Source organism: Muntiacus reevesi, chromosome 14 (assembly GCF_963930625.1).
Source record: "Muntiacus reevesi chromosome 14, mMunRee1.1, whole genome shotgun sequence".
Lineage (NCBI taxonomy): Eukaryota > Metazoa > Chordata > Mammalia > Artiodactyla > Cervidae > Muntiacus > Muntiacus reevesi.
This window is the reverse complement of record NC_089262.1, coordinates 31,575,503-31,595,701: the sequence shown is the minus strand read 5'-3', so window position 1 is coordinate 31,595,701 and position 20,199 is coordinate 31,575,503. Positions and strand designations below refer to the sequence as shown.

General features: G+C 37.1%; 1 protein-coding gene across 3 annotated transcripts in view; it reads left to right on the top strand.

Annotated features, from left to right (window-relative positions):
• RANBP3L (RAN binding protein 3 like) overlaps positions 1–20,199 on the top strand; it is a 59,850-nt gene that overhangs the window by 23,121 nt on the left and 16,530 nt on the right. The window contains exons 2-10 of one of the 3 annotated variants that reach the window (XM_065905581.1): positions 3,042–3,100; positions 3,800–3,834; positions 4,393–4,415; positions 10,291–10,362; positions 11,079–11,218; positions 13,887–13,990; positions 15,059–15,143; positions 18,191–18,293; positions 18,649–18,779. In XM_065905581.1, coding sequence (XP_065761653.1) covers positions 3,042–3,100; positions 3,800–3,834; positions 4,393–4,415; positions 10,291–10,362; positions 11,079–11,218; positions 13,887–13,990; positions 15,059–15,143; positions 18,191–18,293; positions 18,649–18,779 — 752 coding nt within the window. Of the gene's footprint in view, positions 1–3,041; positions 3,101–3,799; positions 3,840–4,337; positions 4,416–10,290; positions 10,363–11,078; positions 11,219–13,886; positions 13,991–15,058; positions 15,144–18,190; positions 18,294–18,648; positions 18,780–20,199 lie in introns of all 3 variants that reach the window. The other 2 variants (XM_065905579.1, XM_065905580.1) reach the window with 2 other exon arrangements.

Below are 20,199 nucleotides of genomic sequence, written 5' to 3'. Positions count from 1 at the left end.
TGCCTTTCAAGCAGGAGACACGGGTTTGATCCCTGAGTCAAGAAAATTCTTTGGAGCAGGAAGTGGCAACCCACTCCAATATTCTTACCTGGAGAATTTCATGGACAGAGGAGCCTGGCAGGTACAGAGTTCATGGGATCGCAAAGGGTTGGAGACAATTTTGGGACTAAACCATCACACTTCTACATTACAAGTACTTAATACAACATTTGTGGGATGAATGAATGTCTCCTCTTAATGAAGCATTTCAGAAAACAACAATGAATATAGCCATTCTTTACATGCTACATGAACCTTAAAACAGGCAAAACAAAATTTTTTAAAGTCTTTAAAATTTTTCTTCCCCGTCTCCTTATTTTCATTCCCTTTAACAGAAGACTGCATTTTAAGCTTTTAATTGTTCCATTTTCCTGAAAAAATCATGAATGTGAGATTAAGAAAGAGATCAAGGGCAATCTTGTCAGTTCTCCTCTAGAATTTAGACTATCCTCCTAGGTTTCTTATTTCCTCTCCCTCATTCCTTTCCCCCTCTAAGCCATTTTCCACACAGCAGGCAAAGTGATCTTCAAAAACAAAATACATATCAGAGTGAATCACTCCCCCACTTAAACTCTCTTATCGGCTTTCTGTCTTTCTTGGAATTAAAAAAAAAACTCCTTGGCACAAACTGCAAGACTTTTCAAAACTCCCATTTTCATCTTCAGCCTCATCTTATACCACTGTCCTCTCTCTGTTGCCTTGCAAAGTATCTTGGGTATAGTCACTCCTCAATACATATTTGTTGAATAAGTGGATTAATTAACAAGTGATCAATGAAACTATTAGAAAGAAAAGGGGATAAAATTTAAAATATACCACTTTAAGGACCATGATCTTATTTTCAAGTTTTCCTATTGGGTCAGGTTAGAAAACTGCTGTGAACCTAACAGCTTGATAAGTGTTTACTTTTAACTTTGTCTTTGGAGTCAAAGGACGGCCTTGGGAGAGGAGAAGAGAATCTGATGGGAGAGGAGATAACTAACCTCCTTTCTAACTAATAGATAACTAACTAACAGGTAACTTTCTAACAGGTAATTAACCTGCTTGCTAACTAATGATCTGGACAGTGTTAGGGAGAGAAGATGGCTACAGTGAGGCTAATAACCCTTCAGCCAGACAATGTGTATCTAGTAAATATATATATATATATATATATATATATATATATATATATATAATCAATAAATATTTGTTGATATGATGAATAAAAATTACCTTCCTACTTTACCATATGCCCTCCAAACTACAAGTAACCCTGTATAATTTCCTACTTAATGCTGCCACCGAAGATTACTTCTGCCTGTTTTTAGTTCTTTTTTTTTTCTTTTTGATAGAGGAAAAGTCAACTTGCTATTTGTTTAGAGTTAGGTCAAGTCATACTACTTTAAGGAAGACTATTCTAAGTTCAATTTAGAAGAGGACCATTTAGTATTCTAGTTTATAAGTATTTCACTACACATTCACAAAAACCATTTTCTTTCAAAGTCATTAGAGATCTCACTTCTTACATCTTAATGGCTGAAAAAGGAGCCTGTTCTAAGAAAGAATGAAGAGTTGAGCTACAGTTTAATCTAGATGGCAATGCCAATATGTTGTTGAGCATTTTCTGCTGTGGTTCACTTGGCTCCAAGGGCAGACAGCACAGGAAGCACTTGGATAAAAAAAGGTGAAACTTATCTCGCTGGACTGAAAGAAGGTACCCAAGTCCACAGGGGCCCAGGAGCTGGCAGTGGGTGGTCTGGCAGAGTTTTGACACACTATTATGGGATAAGATTGTGGGTAACTGGAGAATCCCTTTTTGGCATATAAAAGATGTAATTATCTGGTAGTTCCTCGAAATTCTTCAGCTAGACTGCTATTTATTCAGCCAGTGATGGCAAATTACCTCAGCTTCTATACCAGGACGACACATCAGTAATGGTTGCGGGAAGTCTAAAATGAGAAAAGTTCTGAGGTCATATTTGGATTTATCCAGAAAGTGCAGTCATAAGTTAGCCTGTCAGCTGTGAGTTTTGGAATCAAGATTGGTGTCACACCACATATTGAATATCCTTTCTTTCAGGCTTTTTTTGGGGTCTTGTCAAAATCTAGGTAATTATATCTAAAAATCCATTTAATTTTCACATAAGCTCATAAGTAAGTACTGTTATAATCTTTTTTTTGGGAGGGGGGAGGAAAAAACTAAAGGTATAGGCATATTGTTTCCAAAAGTATATTGTCAATTACTGGTGGAATTTATATTTGAACACACGCCTTCCTAACTCCAGAGCCCAAGCTTTTTACAACTATATAATCTTCCCCACGAATTTTAGAGTACTGATATTTAATGCTGTCATCACTCACTTATGCCCTAGAGTGAATGAGCTCCTTTCTATCATTACCTAAGATAGGAAAATATGAAAGATTAATAAGGTTGGAAGGGCTGAGGACAAATTAGTTACTTTACAGCACTGTTTGAAACTGATTCTTAGTCTAAATACTGAAAACATGACAGTATATATCAACTCTAGTCGAGGAAATATGAATTAATTCTGGATTTTTTAAGTATATCTATACCATTTATATTTGAGATCCAACCCAAGTAGAAGTACTATTTTCAGATGTGATTTCTCATCCTTTGAAATGTTTTATTTAAAAAATTTAAAAAAAAAATTTTATTTTATTTTTTATTTTAAAAGTGTTAGTCACTGTGTCTAACACTTAGATGAGTTTCTAAATGCAGGTAATTGTATTTTGTTTTCCTTAAACACTTAAAGGATGTTCTTTTAATGGAGTGGTCTCTCTATTTATGGAAACATATTACTTCCCCCAAGTATTTCTTTCGGTAATTAACTGTTAAAATCATTTGTAAATATGCCAATTAGATCATTCATATAAAACAGTTTGGAGTTTGCCCAAAGGCAGGGGAAAATACAAAACCAAAATATCTTCAAGTATTTTTAGTTGGTGTTAGAAATGTCAGTGTGTTGTTTGATTTCTTGAATGTTCTTTGTCTTTTACAGAAAAATCTATCATTGCTCAACCAATATTTGTTTTTGAAAAGAGAGAACAAACTTTTAAGGTAAGGTCAAGTTACTTTTCTTTGTTTGATTTTTACTTTGACAAAGAAGATTTTATTTTGAGAAGTTAGCTGTACTAAATGATATCACTGCTGCATAAATTTATTCTTTTGCACATAGCAAGAGTTGAAACTCAGAATATTTACATAGTAGGGATTTACTGATAGCAATTTGGCTGAAATGGGAAGCCAGAGACCTTACCCCGAAACTATGGATCACATAATTTTTGCCAAAATTATCTGGTTTTTTTTTTTTTTTTTTTTTTTTTTTTTGGAGTGACTGGGAAGGGGGAGGGACTGAAAGAGATTAGATGAGTTAGGGCTCATCATGGGTCCTGACCACTGACCTAGCTTAAAATGGATATAAAATAAGTTCTAAACTGCAATATATGATTCAAAAGAAATCTTAAGGACTCCATTTGCTTTTTTCAGCCTCATACTAAAATCACTTGCACATGATAGTATTAGTAGCATTCTAACTTCAGCTTAACTAGTATTTTGTTGTTACCCATTATTGCTTATGGAGGCAATTTACCCTACTACCCCCAAAACTAAAGAAAAACCTATCCCCTAGTGAGCTGCTTTTCCTAGCCTAGCTGAAAAGACCTGGCTTTTGAGAACTCTCTTATGAAGTGACAGGGTGGAATGTGATTTGAAAATAGCAAACACTCAGCTCTCATTGGCAGCTTTGCTTCCTTCCAGAGACCTGCAGAAGACATCCTGTATGAAGCAGCAGAATGTGGTAATGATTTATATCTTATATTTCAAAAGCAAACTTTTTATAAAGAAACAAGTAGGCAAAAACATTTTGACATGTGGCACACACTATATAAAATCGAATCATTTTTCTTGTTTTTAAGCACACAGATAGGCTGGCTTTTGTTTTGAAAGATGACACACAGGTCCCTGAGAATATTATGTTAGCAATACTAAAAGCCTATGACTTTCCACTGCTTGTCCTCCAACCTTCCAAAAACATTCTCTATACAATTTCAGAATTTGTATATAATTTTTTGTCAAAGCCACTTGTTTCTAACTTTCACAGTAGGATGATATGCCTGTCAGTTTATAATGACCAAGCTATTAACCCCAATATTTAAAACTGAGTTTCAGGAATTAACATGTTGTCAAACAATCATATAGCTAGAGAAAAGGAAATTATATTTCTCCTCTAATATCATGGGTTGAAACTAATTTGTTATTGCAGTCAATTTTACCTTCCACATTGAATTTCTTACAGAATGCAATGAGTTTTCAAGAAAGCATTTCCGGGCTTCATCTTCTACTTGGCATACTACGGATTCTCAGAACCAAGGAGGTGGGTATAGTCTGGATTGATGAGTGTTCACTGCTATGTGGACTCTGAGCGTGATACTACTAGGAAATTTTCAGACAGGCAATGTTTAAAAATATACCCATTGGATGGTGTTTCTAATATATTGTTATGTGAAAACAGCAGTCTATAGAATACAGTGAGTTATTATTTAAAATTCAACTTAGCAACATCAGAGAAAAAGACCGAAAGGACATAAGCCACGATGTTAGTGGTTATCTTAGATAAAATGGGACTACACGTTATTTGAACACCCACCTCCCTTTGTATTTTGCTGTGTTCCTAAAGTTTCTGCATTACAGAAACTAGCTACAGAAATAACTTTACAATTAGGGCAAACTGCAATTTCCTTCCAAGGAAGCCTGGAAAATCCCATGGACGGAGGAGCCTGGTAGGCTGCAGTCCGCGGGGTCGCTAAGAGTCGGACACGACTGAGCGACTTCACTTTCACTTTTCACCTTCATGCATTGGAGAAGGAAATGGCAACCCACTCCAGTGTTCTTGCCTGGAGAATCCCAGGGACGGGGGAGCCTGGTGGGCTGCCGTCTATGGGGTCGCACAGAGTCGGACACGACTGAAGCGACTTAGCAGCAGCAGCAGCAGCAAGCATCTCCTTAAACAGATGTCTGCCTTTTAAAAATTTTTTTCTAAGAGCTTTATCATATGCTGTGTTTTGAATAAATCAGTAACTTAGTTAGCCTCTCTTCTATACTCCAAGCATTCTGGTGACTCCAATTATGATGGATCACAGGCCCTCTTCTTGCTATGCAGCTGTTTAAATGCATGTCTGTCTCCTCCACTGAGAGCTCCTTGAGGTCATCTTCCTGCCTGACAGAGGGTCTCACACATGATGAGCATGCAAATATTTACTGAACTGATATCATCCTCACCAGAGGCACACTATTTTTAATCAGTAAAAATACAAAGATTTTTCTAAACTAAAGATAAAGAAAATTTTACAAAACAACAAAAGTCCAAATGAAAAGATAAACAAAACCCTATTGACTTCAGCTTGCAATCTGTTCTTAGCATCACCCTTGTCCCAGAAGTGACTGTCATCCTTCCTGGACCTCCCAACCTTCCCTCCTTCTGGGCCAGATAATAAAGAACTTCTTAGAACCTTGAGTCTGACACTCTGACTTTTCAAGATCCATTCTCATTCATGATAAGCTTTCTTTTTCAGCTACTGCAAAACATTGACATTTTAGTGGCAAATAAACTAGGGGTCTTAGCAAAGTACACGTGGATGAATGCCTTCTGGATTCTAGCCCCACAAATCCACACAGTATATCTGTTTATTTTTGGTAGAAAATTTAAACTTGATAATGTTCTTTAGGGTTTCATGTTTATGATAGCATTCTTTTATATAATGCAGCCCTATAAAATAACCTGCTTTATTTTTCTTATTATTGTCCATTTAAATGGTTTATAATATTTATAGTACTCAAAATATATAGTGATGCTTAGATTCTCATTCTAAATTTTATGCTTTAAATTTATATTCTAAAGTTTAGGATAGCATTCCTTTTGAATTTTTCACTAATTAAAATATTACTTCTTTTTATTTAAATGTATAATGCTTTGCTAAGTAAAACTATTTTATCATAATAAAATATTTGAAATGATTGAAACATGCTCTATGTCAGGATTATGATTTTTTTGGTCTTTTTTTTGAAAGTGTGCAGTTCAAAAGCAAAAAGCATTAAGTATATTCACATTGTTGTACAACCTATTTAATCTTTACATTAAAAAAAAAAACACCCTTAGTAACAAATTCAAATAGCACCTGAAGGTATCAAATGAAAAATTAGTCTTATTGTCATCAGTTCCAAAAGAAATAAGATTTGTAGTCTTGCATATTTTTGTTTTTACTGAACAGCAAACTGCTTTTTCCAAGTTAAGCTTACCCACAAGAAATAGAAAATACAAACTATTCACTTTCTTTTAAAGGATTCTACCCAGGAATCACATGAAACTAATGAATTTGTATTCTTATTAACAATGCCAAGTGTGATTGTGCATCAATATGTCAGCCACCTTTCAGATACAGAAGAGATAGGTCCTAGTTCAATAAGCCCCATCTATACCTGCCTGACAAGTTATAGACATTAAGAGGAATAGGGGTTCTAATACCAGAGGATTTGTTTTGGTGCTATTTGTGCATAAAGCAAAGAGATGACTTTAAATTATCTGGATAATTGCTTCAATTCATTTTCTAAAAATCAGACACACACATGGAAAGGATGAATAAAATATTACCAAGTACCATCACATTCTATGTTGTGCAGAATGTTGGTGGTGTTGGAAGGAGACAAATAGTACAATTAAATGGTTCATTCAATGTTATTTTTCAATTATAAAGATCATGCACGTGTGTGTGTGTGCTCAATCACAGTTATGTCTGATTCTTTGTGACCCCATGGACTGTAGCCCCCCAGGCTCCTCTGTTCATTGGGATTTTTCAGGGAAGAATGCTGGAGTGGGTTGCCATTTCCTTCTCCAGGGGATCTTTCTGACCCAGGGATTAAACTCATGTCTCCTGGGTCTCCTGCACTGGTAGGTGGAGTCTTTACTACTGAGCCACCTCAGAAGCAATAAAGATCATAAAAATCAGGTAACTGAACTTTGAATTAGAGAAGCAATTGTACCCCAACGTATATAACAGTTTAACACTTCAAAAAAGCAATTCTTATTCTTTTCTCATCTCCGTTAATCCAATTCTCAAAGGCTGCTATCTTTGCAATTTGGTACCAAGAGGTAATCTCTTTGAGATTTGTAGTACAGGCATACCTCGTTTTATTGAGCTTCACAGATATTACATTTTTTACAAATTGAATGTTTGTGGCAACCACACCTGGAGCAAGCCTATGGGCTTCATTTTCTAAAAGCATTTGCTCCCCTTGTGTCTCTGTGTTATATTTTGGTAATTCTTGCAATATATCAAAAATTTCAGTATTGTTATACTTTTTATGGTGATCTGTGATCAGTGATCTTAGATGTCACTATTGTAATAGTAATTTGGGGGGGGCACTTTAAATTGTTCTTATGTAAGATGGCAAATTTAATAAATGTGTGTGTTCTGACTGCTCTACCAGCTAGCCCCTTCCCCCATCTCTCTCACTGTCTTCAGGCCTCCCTATTCTATGAGATTAAACAATATTGAAATTAGGCCAATCAATAGCCTTACAGTGCCTCTAAGTATTCAGGTGAAAGAAAGAGTTGCAAGTCTCTCACTTTAAATCAAAAGTTAGAAATGATTAAGTTTAGTGAGGGAAGAATGTCTAAAGCCAAGATAGGTCAAAAACTAGGGTTCCTGCACCAAATGGTTAGCAAACGTGTAAATGCAAAGGAAAACTCCCCGAAGGAAATTGAAAATGCTACTCCACTGAACACATAAATGATAAGAAGGTGAAACAGACTTATTGCTGATATGAAGGAAGATTGAGTGGTCTGGATAGAAGATCAAACCAGCCACAATATTTCCTCAAGTCAAAGCCTAATCCAGAGCAAGGCCTTGACTCTTCTCAGTTCTGTATAGGCTGAGAGAGCTGAGGAAGCTGCAGAAGAAAAGTCTGAAGCTAGCAGGGGCTGGTTCATGCGGTTTAAGGAAAGAAGCTGTCTCTGTGACATCATAGTACCAGGTGAAGCAGCAAGTGCTGACGTAGAAGCTGCAACAAGTTATCCAGATGATCTAGCTAAGATCACTAAAGAAGGTGGCTAAGCTAAACCACAGATTTTCAGTGTAGGTGGGACAACCTTATACTGGAAGAAGATGCCATCTAGTACTTTCATAGCTAGAGAGGAGAAGTCAATGCCTGACTTCAAAGTTTCAAAGGATAGACTGACTCTCTTGTGAGGGACTAATGCAGCTGGAGACTTTGAATAGAAGCCAATGCTTATTTACCATTCTGAAAATTTAGGGCCACCAAGAATTATGATAAATCTACTCTGTGTGCTCTATAAATGGAACTACAGAGCCTGGATGTTAGCACATCTGTTTACAACATGATTTGATGAGTACTTTAAGCCCACCATTGCAACCCACTGCTCAGAAAAAGATTCCTTTCAAAATATTACTGTTCATTGACAATGTATCTGGTCACCCAAGAGTTCTGATGGAGATGTACAGTGAGATTAATGTTGTTTTCATGTCTGCTAACAAAACATTTGACCTTCCCAGGCAGCTCAGTGGTCAGTAAAGAATCTGCCTGCCAATACAAGAGACATAGGAGATGCGGATTTAGTCCCTGGATTGGGAAGATCTCCTGGAGGAGGAAATGGCAACCCACTCCAGTATTCTTGCCTGAGAAATCCCATGGGACAGAGGAACCTGGCAGGCTACAGTCCATGAGGTCCCTAAAAGTGGACATGTCTGATCAACTGAGCATAGACAGAGACAGAACACAACATTTATTCTGCAGCCCATGGATCAAGGATTCATTTTGACTTTCAAGTCTAACTATTTAATAAGTACATTTTGTAAGCTTTTTGCTGCCATAGACAGTGATTCCTCTGATGGACCTGGACAAAGGCACTTGAAAACCTGGAAAGGATTCACCATTCTCGGCACCATTAAGAACATTTATGATTCAAGGAAAGAGATCAAAATATCAACATTAACAGGAGTTTGAAAGCAGTTGATTACAGTCCTTACAGATGACTTTGAGGTGTTCAGGACTTTAGGAGAGGAAGTAACCGCAGATGTGGTGGAAATACAAAGAGGACTAGAATTAGAAGTGGAGCCTGAGTGTGTGACTGAATTGCTGCTATCTCAGGATGAAACCTGACACATGAGGAGTTGCTTCTTATGGACAAGTAAAGAAAGTTGTTACCTGAGACAGAATCTACTCCTGGTGAATGTGCTGTAAAGACTGTTGAAATGACAACAAGGGACATAAACGTAATATTCATAAAGCAGGAGGACTTGAGAGGATTGACTCTAATTTTGAAAGGAGTTCTGTGAGCTTATCAACCAGCACCACATGCTACAGTGAAATCATTCATGAAAGGAAAAGTGAATTGATGATGAAAACGTCATTGTTATTGTAAGAAGCTGCCATATCCACCCCAGCCTTCAGCAATCACCACCCAGATCAATTAGCAGTCATTGACATCAAAGCAAGACTCTCCACCAGCAGAAGCATTATGACTTACTGAAGGCTCAGATGACATTTAGCATTTTTCAGTGATAAAGCATTTTAAATGTAGGTATATTGTTTTTCATAGCAATAAAGAATTTTAAATTAAATTACATATATTGCTATTGCACACTTAATAGACTACGGTATAGTGTAAATGTAAATTTTATATGCACTGGGAAACCAATGAAGTGAGTATGTGACTCAGTTTATTGTGACACTCACTTTATTATAGTGGTCTGGAACACAATCAGCAACATCTCTTTGGTATGCGTATAATTATATTCTTGCAGCTAAGACCACAGTCTTAACCCATCAGTTCACGTTGATAACCTAGCATAATGGTCATCTTTACTTCTTTCTTCAGGTATCATTAAAGAGTGGGGAAGGGACAGAATTTATTAACAGTTTTATAACATTCTCTAAGAAATATATATTAATGCACATAGATGGTTCATTGTCAATTCGGATTTTATTAACTGTAGAATTTCTCTCAGTACTCGATTTCATGATTCTGAAGAAGACTGTCTATTTCATTAGTGACTTAATTTTCACTTATTTTCTGAGAATAAAACGACTGTAACAAAACTCATCTTGCTTTAGTAGAATCAGCGCGGGCATGATTAGTGCCAACAGTGACATCTACTGGTGAGTTCAGTACAAGATTGAAAACAGAAACTGACATGTTCACAGGTTTAAAATTTTCTAAATATTTTTTACAGTGAAGAAAAACAATGTTTTTATGACATCAAACTCTGTGCAAAGGAATGCTGATCTGAACAGTGCAGAACAAGGTATGTATCTTCCTTTATTACATGAAACTTGAAGAAATTTCAATTTCAAGGTTGAGTGACAAAACATGAAGGAATATATTTAGTAAGCAAAGTCCCATGATCAAACTGAAAGTGAACATAAAAGTTACTCTGTTGTGTTTGACTCTTTGCAACCATATGGACTGTAGTCCATGGAATTCTCCAGGCCAGAATACTGGAGTGGGTAGCCTTTCCCTTCTCCAGGGGATCTTCCCAACCCAGGGATTGAACCCAGGTCTATTGGGTAAAAGTTAGGCAGGAAGACAGAACCAAGCAACTCACTGGCTATTTTGACTTTGATTAGTTGACATTATGGAGAAGGAAATGGCAACCCACTCCAGTATTCTTACCTAGAGAATCCCTTGGACAGAGGAGCCTGGTGGACTGCAGTCCATAGGGTTGCACAGAATTGGACACGACTGAAGCGACTTAGCATTCATGTGTGCATTGGAGAAGGAAAAGGCAACCCACTCCAGTATTCTTGCCTGGAGAATCCCAGGGACAGAGGAGCCTGGTGGGCTGCCGTCTATGGGGTTGCACAGAGTTGGACATGACTGAAGTGACTTAGCAGCAGCAGCGGTTGACATTAACCCTTCATTTAATCATGACTTTAGAAAGTAAGCATTAAATTAGTAAGAAATTGAGAGAAAAATTATTTCACTAAAGATACACTGACCCTTTAATTCTGTTCTTTTAAGGTCCTGTGAAACATTCTGAGCTTGTTCTAAGACCTGCTATTTTGCAGCCGCCTCAGGCTCAAGGGTACATAAAAGTGAGAAAGTCATTTGGACACAATGTGTTGGAATCCTGTAAGGTTAAAGAAAAAAACAAAAGTAAGGTAAGAAAACTTCCTACGGTAGGAGTGATCTCAATTTCCCATCCTTCTTTTGATAGATTGTTGTGGGTCTCCACATCCAGAATTAGGGGCTACTTGATGCTGAAGCAGCTACCAGGTTGGAAGAAAAGCTGGACAAGATAGCCAAGAGCCCTCAGTGACTGTACTAAACTTGTCCTCCTAAATTGGAGGGTTGTTCCCAGGAGCAAGTCTTGTGGTCTCTCCTAAGCTGTAAAGCTGAGTTCTGTGCGGTGGGGTCCCTTGGGGTCTTGATCTGGGGCACTGACCCCACATGAGAATAGGGGAGCAGTGAGGTGGCAGGGGCCAGAAGTCAGAAATCAGAAAAAGGAATCGAATTTTTTTTTTTGTATCCCCAACTGGTAGACATGCTGGTGTGGCTTTGCCAGTTTAGATCACACCATGGATCCGCTCCAGCCCATCTTCTCAGACAACAGGAGCAAGGAACTATCTCCACAGTGTAACTGGGAGGGCTTGGGAAGCTCCTGGAGACAGAAACCAATTTCTCTTCCAACTGAATCGCTCCTTGTGGGCCTTTCCAAGGAGATACTCACTTTACTAACATCATACAGATAAGGGGATGGGGATATTCTGTTGCTATAGTTCTGTGTCTTCCAGAAGCAGATACTTGAGAGGAAGGGGACGCCAGCTCAACAGGTTGGAATTTGAGTTATTCCACCTGTCAGTTGTTTCCAACTAAACTACTGAGGGTTGATCAAGTTTGGTTTTGTTCTCCCAGACTGAACATGAGAACAGTGACACCTGGAAGTGTTAAAATACCAATCATTTAGTCAAGTCATTGAGAAAAATCAGATCAGTACTAATTCTACCTCTATCACTATCTACTGTGTTTACATTCTTAGACAAAGCGCCCAACCTTCTGTTTTTCATCAGTGACGTGAGGGAGTTGAATCTGGTCGGCATTTGCCAACATTTTTATATTTCCAATTCTTTTTCTTTGTAAGCTATGATTTCATGAGACTCATTGTGAATTTTAAAAATCATTTCATCATTTATGTGATATATGTGATTTTAAGTTAAAACATTAAAAAAATTTTAATCAGTGTATTATTAAATATTTTCATTTAAGTATGATAATCACCATATTATATAAATTATTTACCTATTTTAAAAGTGATGCATGTTGTTTAATTTGTTTTAAAGTGTATAAGAAAACCTATGATGTGTTGACTAATTTCTGAAAAGTTATATTGCATTTGATTTTGGAATAGCATGTTCTATAAATTATAGATGAAAATTTTTACTTACACATTATATCAAAAGCTGATTAATATTTATTCCTTGGCATGACTTTTTAAGATCTTGCATTGCATGGTTTTAAAATAAAATTTATTAATATATTTCCGGTATTTTCTTCCTCAATAATAAAACATAAGAGAAATTTCTAGACTATCATTTGCAAAAACTTCTCAAAGAACTTATTAAGGGCATGAATAGAATTTATTCCTAATTAGTGAGTAGTCTAATTGGATATGCCCATCACTGAATTTTCTCTGTTTAATGATGATTTTTGAAGATCTAAAGGTAAGCTATGTATAAGACATTATGTCAGAATTCTGAGACAGTGATATAATGTATAGATACAGTGAAAATGATCTCCAAGTAAATTTTATAGAATCCTTATTTTTATGTTCCTTTCAAAATTGTATTTCAAAATTAAAGCAATTTTCTTTCATTCTGTTATTAATCAGTGGTTACTTGTTATAATAACAAATAATATATTCCTAATAAGCTATTCCAAGCAACCTAAAGAGTTTAAAACTACCGTTTTGGTTGAGAGATAAATCATCTGAGTGACTGAGTCATAAGCATGTACTTCATTCTTTGCTAATCAATGACACGTACTCTCTTGACACACATTTCTCAGCTCTCAAATTCTGTTATAAATGGAAAACTACTCAAAATTATTTTTGGTTGATATAAAATTAAAGTGGAAACAACCCTATTTAAAGACAAGATGTCCTTGCACCATCTTTGAAAATTCCTGGTGGAGGAAGGGATGTGTCCACAAACACTGAGCACACCAGATCAGATAATTGGGTCCCTTCCAGTTCTCAAACTGCACACTCCTTCATTTACACATTAATGCAGATAAGGTGCATATGTATATACACAGCAGATGGAATAACTGATTAAAATTACCAAAAGTTTCTAGAGGAAGAGAAGGAATTTCCTCTCACTTTGGGTGGCAATGATGGTGAAGCTCTTAGAGGTTTCCGTGGGCTAAATAGTCCTGAAATACATATTTACTAGTCTAGAAATGAGATTTAAGTCCACTGCCTAAAATGGTAAAAGTAACAAAAGAAGGTGGGATTTCTGAATGCTAGTGCACAATCCCTGGTTTTAGGCAGACCCATGCTCGAATGTCAGCCCCCTTCTGATTGTCCAGTTCCGGCCGTTATTTAAGATTATTAGGTCAGTCTGCTCACCTGAAGTGCGGATAAGAGAAGTACAAAGTGTAGAGAGTTGTTTTGAGGAGTATATGAGACAGTGTGTAGAAGACGTTTAGGACTGTACTTGAACATAGTAAGTTTTCTGTTCATTTAACTATAGCTATTGTTTCCTTGTCTAATGCTTTCATATATAGTAAGGCAGTTTAAATGAACTTTTTGATGGACTTTTTTTCTTTCAGATTTATGAGGGGAACTCCTATTTGCTAAGTGAAAACTTACCAAGTGCCAGATTTTCAATCCAGCTATCTACTAACCAGAATGCTTTAGGTACTACATCACTACGGTAAGTTAATGATGTGGAAATAGAAATGTTCTTTCATTTTCTTTCTTTTGTCAATAAATTATTTATGGAAAATAATTTTCCGACATTGTACAGACAAACTGCTAAGATTTCTGCTTGAAACAAGGTTTTACAAAATACAAGTTTAAAATGCTTTTTAAAATGTCTCTAATATTTATGTATTATCGTCCTGGTATTGGATTGTCCCTACTGTCTATTGACTTGGGTAAGAATGTTTCAATTAGGTAGAGCTAAACTTTTTATTTAGCTAGGCATTAAATATCTGGCTACTCAATTAGCCTTTCCTCCTCGTCGCCTGGTATTCTCTCTTTCCCCTCTTTTAAGTTATTTCTGGCATTATTAGGTATTAACATAAATCCGACAGACAACAAAGAAAGCAGTAGAAATAGGCAAAGTGAAAGTGAATATTTAATAGCATTGCCAGTGATGGGGGCATGTTTGATCGGAGAGGAATACAACTAGCTGGGGACATACTGGTCTCATGATTGGAGCCCATGCACGTACCTCGGCACTTAACTACGGTGCATGCTGTGGATGCAGTAGGGATCCTGAAGCACGTCTGCCAAAAGACAGAGGGCTGCATGTCTTTGAGTTTGTCGTTATGCAAAACACTTTAAACAGTCAAGTTTCTGGGAGGTAAAAATCAAACTAAATCACGGCACACTCAAGTGTAACTGAGAAGAGAGATCGACTTTGCTGTTACCCTTAAACCTTGCATCACTAAAAGCACTGGCTAGTTGGGGAAGAGGAGAGTGGAAACTGGAGACCAGAGAGTCAGTGCTGGAAAAGCACAAAGATAAGGACTGGGCAGCTCCCCGGCTGATCACACGGCCTCTCTCTCTGCTGTCGGATATTTTGACTTTCATCATCAGAAGTACCTATCTCATTTTATCCTTCATTTCTCTTTAACTTCAGATAAACAAAAGCTAGCAGATGTTTTTATGCTTTACATAAATCTATTAAATCATCTGATTATTTCACTAAGGTTTACTATGGCTATATCCATTGCTACTACATTTAAAATAGCAAATGCTTATTTCTTTTCCACAGATGTCAACCAAATGAGGATAAATATTCTATGAAAAGCTGCAGTTCTGATTTTGTTTTTGGAGAAAACATGGTAGAAAGAGTTTTGGTAAGATTTTGGCAAATGTTTCTGTTACTGTATAGAGAGCTGTAACTTCTAATTTCTAAAGGCAAATTAATTAAAACAATGTTAAACTGGAGCATACTTTTTAACTACTGAGTTCAAAGGCACATTTTCCTATCTTTAACTGGAAAGATTCTCCTGGGAAGCAAGTTCTAGTTGTTAGAATAATAGACAAGAACCCACAGAGGAAGGGAATTGTCTAATTATAACATTATTACTGATAAGAAATATTAAATACTTCTTTGATTTGCATTAAATCAAAGGTACCCAAGGAAATCCTAGAATTATCTGCAATAGTTAAGTAAGCTCAACTGGTCATGATATTTTAATATAGTTTTTCAATAGCATTTCCATAACAAGATGAATTTAAAATTATTTGCATTTTTTTTCTCATTAATCACAACCTTCCCCTTCAAGTTATTACACGGACAGATTTTTTTCTTGCTGGCTGTAGGAGGGAATCATAGCATTTTACTTGCCTATGGGAATATATTTGCCAAGTGGAACCGCCTGACTATTATTCCCATCTTCCTTAAGTATGCTCCTACATGGGGCATCCCATGTGGTAAAGAATCCACCTGCCAATGCAGGAGACATGGGTTCGATCCCTGGGACAGGAAGATCCCCTGGAGGAGGAAATGGCAACCTACTCCAGTCTTCTTGCCTGGAAATTTCCAAGGACAGAGGAGCCTGGCAGGGTACAGTACATGGGGTCAGCAGAGTCAGACACGACTGAGCGACTAAACAACGACAATTCTCCTGTGTGAGGCAGTTGCTGCTTTGTCCTCCACAGGGTATGTTTCTAAAACAGAGCATGATCTACAGTGGGGAATTATATAGCCAAATGGAAGGTGTGGAGCAAATATGCCCATGGTTTTATTTGGCCCAACACATCTTAATACTCTTTGCACTTTCATCCAGACCAGAATCTTTAACTGATATAAGACAAGGATGCTATCTTGTCTTAGGGCTATTAACTACATGAAGAATCCCATGGAGAATGCACAGATTTTAAAACCTGTGCTATGACTCAGAATAACAAAAGAACCAACTCATGAGGTCTGTTTATTCCAAGATTTTAATCAAACCAGTCACTTTTTTTTTTTTGTACTTTTTTTTTTTTTTTTTTTCAGTGGGTTTTGTCATACATTGATGTGAATCAGCCATAGAGTTACACGAATTCCCCATCCCGGTCTCCCATCCCACCTCCCTCTCCACCCGATTCCTCTGGATCTTCCCAGCCCAACAGGCCCGAGCACTTGACTCATGCCTCCCACCTGGGCTGGTGGTCTGTTTCACCACAGATAATATACATGCTGTTCTTTCAAAACATCCCACCCTCCCCTTCTCCCACAGAGTTCAAAAGTCTGTTCTGTACTTCTGCGAAACCAGTCACTTTTAAGATCTTGTTTATTCTACACCTGCCTCAGGCTCAACCCCAATTCCAAGAGAAGCATCACAGCTCTTCAGTTTATCAGTGCCTTTCTGTCACTCCCAAGATGAAGGTCGGCTCCAACAATCCTAGAGCTGTTGACCCTCATCTTTGGATTTGAACCAGAATGGACCAACTTCCAAAGTGAAGTTGCAGGCAGTATATTTAAGCACATTTATTCTAGATTAGTCATAGCTTCTGTAAGATGTCACAGACACAAATACAACACTCTTCAGACCTCATGAGATCAACTTTAACATTTGACTCACTTGACATATGGTTAACACACCGTCTGTGTTTATACATAAAGCATTGGCACTGGTCTCAAGTTTGGTGGCATATTACAATCATCTGGTGAGCATTCAGAGGACTTTTTATGCCTGGTCACCTCCTGAAACTGAGTAGATCAGGATCTCTGTGGGTGAGGTCAGATGTCAGGTGATTTGAATGTACAGCCAGGATTGAAAACCACCTGGTTACACAAAGCTAAGGAAGACCTTGTCCTCTGGAGTTGTCTATAGTCTAGAACAGGGAGAGAGAGAGATACCAGTACAAATGAATGATGATGGGGATTATAGATTTGGCGTGAGGAGGTAGGTGCCTGGGTGCGTTTCCTATGAGTACTTCGAGGTTGACTTACAAAGGAACTGGAGTTTCCTGTCTTCTTAAGTGGATAACATTCTAGGATGGCAGGAGCTGTAAGAGATCACCTGTGTTTGTCCTTTAGTTAATCCTGTAATCCTGTGGCCCTATGATTTGAAGGCCACGATGCCTCCTGATTTGTTTGCTGGTTATGTGCTTTTAGAGTTAGTCATTAGACGTTCTGTGCTTTAGTTTCTGTTCTCTTAAAATGGAAATAATTATACCCATCTCTATCAATTTTAACAGATTATCTTGAGACCCAGTTAAACGAAATGAAAGAATCTTGAATTCATAAGGGAAAAGATTTAAAACTAAGCTCTGAAGTATCCTCCAACTCTCCCTGTTCTGCAGGGAGCTATATAAGCACCATGTGGGAGGTTGTAAATGTCCTGACAATTACTTGGTCTTTTTTTCACACAGGTGTCAATCTCACAACACATGTGCAAAAGCCCCAGGTGTGCAGCCTTAAAAGTGATTGCTGTGTCAGAGGAAAAGTTAGGATTTATTCTGTAATGATGATCTGAGGAGACAGCTAGTGGGGTCTTTGGACAACTTTTTAACTTTTTACATTAAATGGATAGAAAGAATGGACTGTTGGGAATACTGAAATAATTTGAAAAAGTGACACTGGTTGCACTTCCTTCAAGGCACCAGGTTGTTGGTAGTGGTAGCTTGGAACAGCTGCTACTTCCTTGTGGGTCTCTAAAAGGTTTCCCATTGTCCCTGGAACTAGATGCCACCTGAAGTAGGCTGGTGGTAACTAGATTGTTTTCTTAGATCAGAACCAAGATTTTCTAACAATGGGGAGGAGTTCCCGTTCAGCACAAGAGGATCCCAAAACAAAAACAGAGCTGTTGGGTTTGTTTGCCACGTTGAGACAGAAGAACAAAAGTATCTCTTGGGTTACTGCAAATATATGGAGATAAAATTAAGCAATACATCTTTTTCTTCCACCCAGGGTACTCAAAAACTCACTCAGTCTCAACTCGAAAGTGATTCATACATCAAGGAAAAGCCATTCAAATTCACCCTAAAAATTCCTATCAACTCTCCAAACTCAAGTAAGAATTATTTCATTTGTAAAACATCTGATTCAACTAGTATATTTCCTGTTTTTCCATGTCATTTGTTTAATATCTGTAAAATAAAAAAAGCCAAAATCCATTGTTTAGAATCTTTGGTGAAGATTAAAGTATATAAATTTGGTTACATGATATAAAAGCCTTAATAATTTTTGGACTTCATGATAGGGGGATCATTAAAGAGATATACCTAAACACAAGCAGTTTGATTTTTTGGAAACACTCATTGTTATAAAAAGCTAAGGAGACATGCATGTTAACAGGGGCAAAAAAGAACTTTCACAGTGGATAAAATGGGGCATTTTATGTGTTCTTTCCCTCTATTTTCTCTTAGGAACAGACACTATTGAAAATATATCCCTAATTGAATCAGCTACTGCTTTCTCCTTTAAACCATCACCAAAATGTTTGCTGGAGAAAATTGATGTTATAACTGGGGAGGAGGCAGAACACAATGTGTTAGAGGTCTGTATATTGTGTATTGCTCTTTCTGGAATAAAGTTACCCTCAGCAGAGACATCTTTAAAGATAAAGGCAGAAGTATAGCTTTCAAAAAGACCTGGCTGTTTAAATTAAAATGTTTGAGGCTTTCAAATATTAAACCAACATTTTGTTGTATTCTTACATTTGTATGTGTAACTTGCAGGAAAATGGATTACTGGCTTTACATTCACATTAGTCCCTCAGAAAGAAGACAGCCAAGGACCCAGTCTTAAAGTAACTGCAGACCTATATTTTATACTTTTCATGTCAGCTTGATTATCAGTTATTATCATATGGTTTAAAATTCTATTTACACTGAAAGTTAAAAATGCAGAGAGATAAAACTGATTTCATTTCAAGATAATAAAAATTTTCTTTTTCCTTTAAAAGCTCTTTTTTTAAATTGAAGTAAAGTTGATTTACAATGTTGAGCTAATTTATGCTGTATAGAAAAGTGACTCATACATATATACACTTTCTTTTTTACATTCTTTTCTATTATGGTTTATCTCAGGATATTGACTATAGTTCTCTGTGCTATATAGTAGGACCTTGTTGTTTATCCCAAAAGTTCTTTTAAGTAAGTTTTGAATTTCACATGAATCAAGAATTTCAAAGATGTGGTATATAGTATCACAAATAGGATTTGAACGATGAGTGGTGTAGCTATCAGTCTTGGCATATGAAATGTAATTACTATACCTCAATCATGTTCAACAAAGCACAGATTTCCCTTAGGCTTTCTCCATCTGCTTTACTCCAAACTCTCTTCATTCCTGTTTTCTTCTCCCTTGATCTACTGATATATTTACTGTACAAGTGTGTCTCACAGCATAACTCTCAGATCAGATTAATCCCAGATTCACTGAAGTAGTCACTTGGGGTGAGGCCCTGACATGCTGTATTATTAACAAGTCATCTAGGGGATTCTTGTACGCAGTACTTTTGAGAGCCACTGGTGAGCATTAAATTATAGTATGGTACTCTGTGGTATCACATCCTAGGTCTGATGTTATATTTATCAAAATTTTTAAAGCACACAAATAGTTCCATGATTCCTTAATTTTCAGATAAATTACCTGATTCAAATAACACTTTAATTTAAAAGTTGGTATACATATGTCAGGCGAGTGTATGCTCCTCGGTTCTTTGTCTCATCACAACAAAGATTAGGAGACGGACATTGAAGCCCCTTGGGCGGGTCACAGCTCTCGGAGGACAGACCGTGTTATAGCTCTTAAATAAATCACTGTTACAGCTCAGTGTTACAGCTCTGTTTAGATGATAGCAGGAAAATCCATCTTCAAGGTGTGAGGGCACTTCGATCCAAAGACGCAAAGAGAAGAGCGCCCCATCGTGTGGGAGAGAGAGAAAGAGAAGAGGGCTTTGGTTCCTCTCTTTA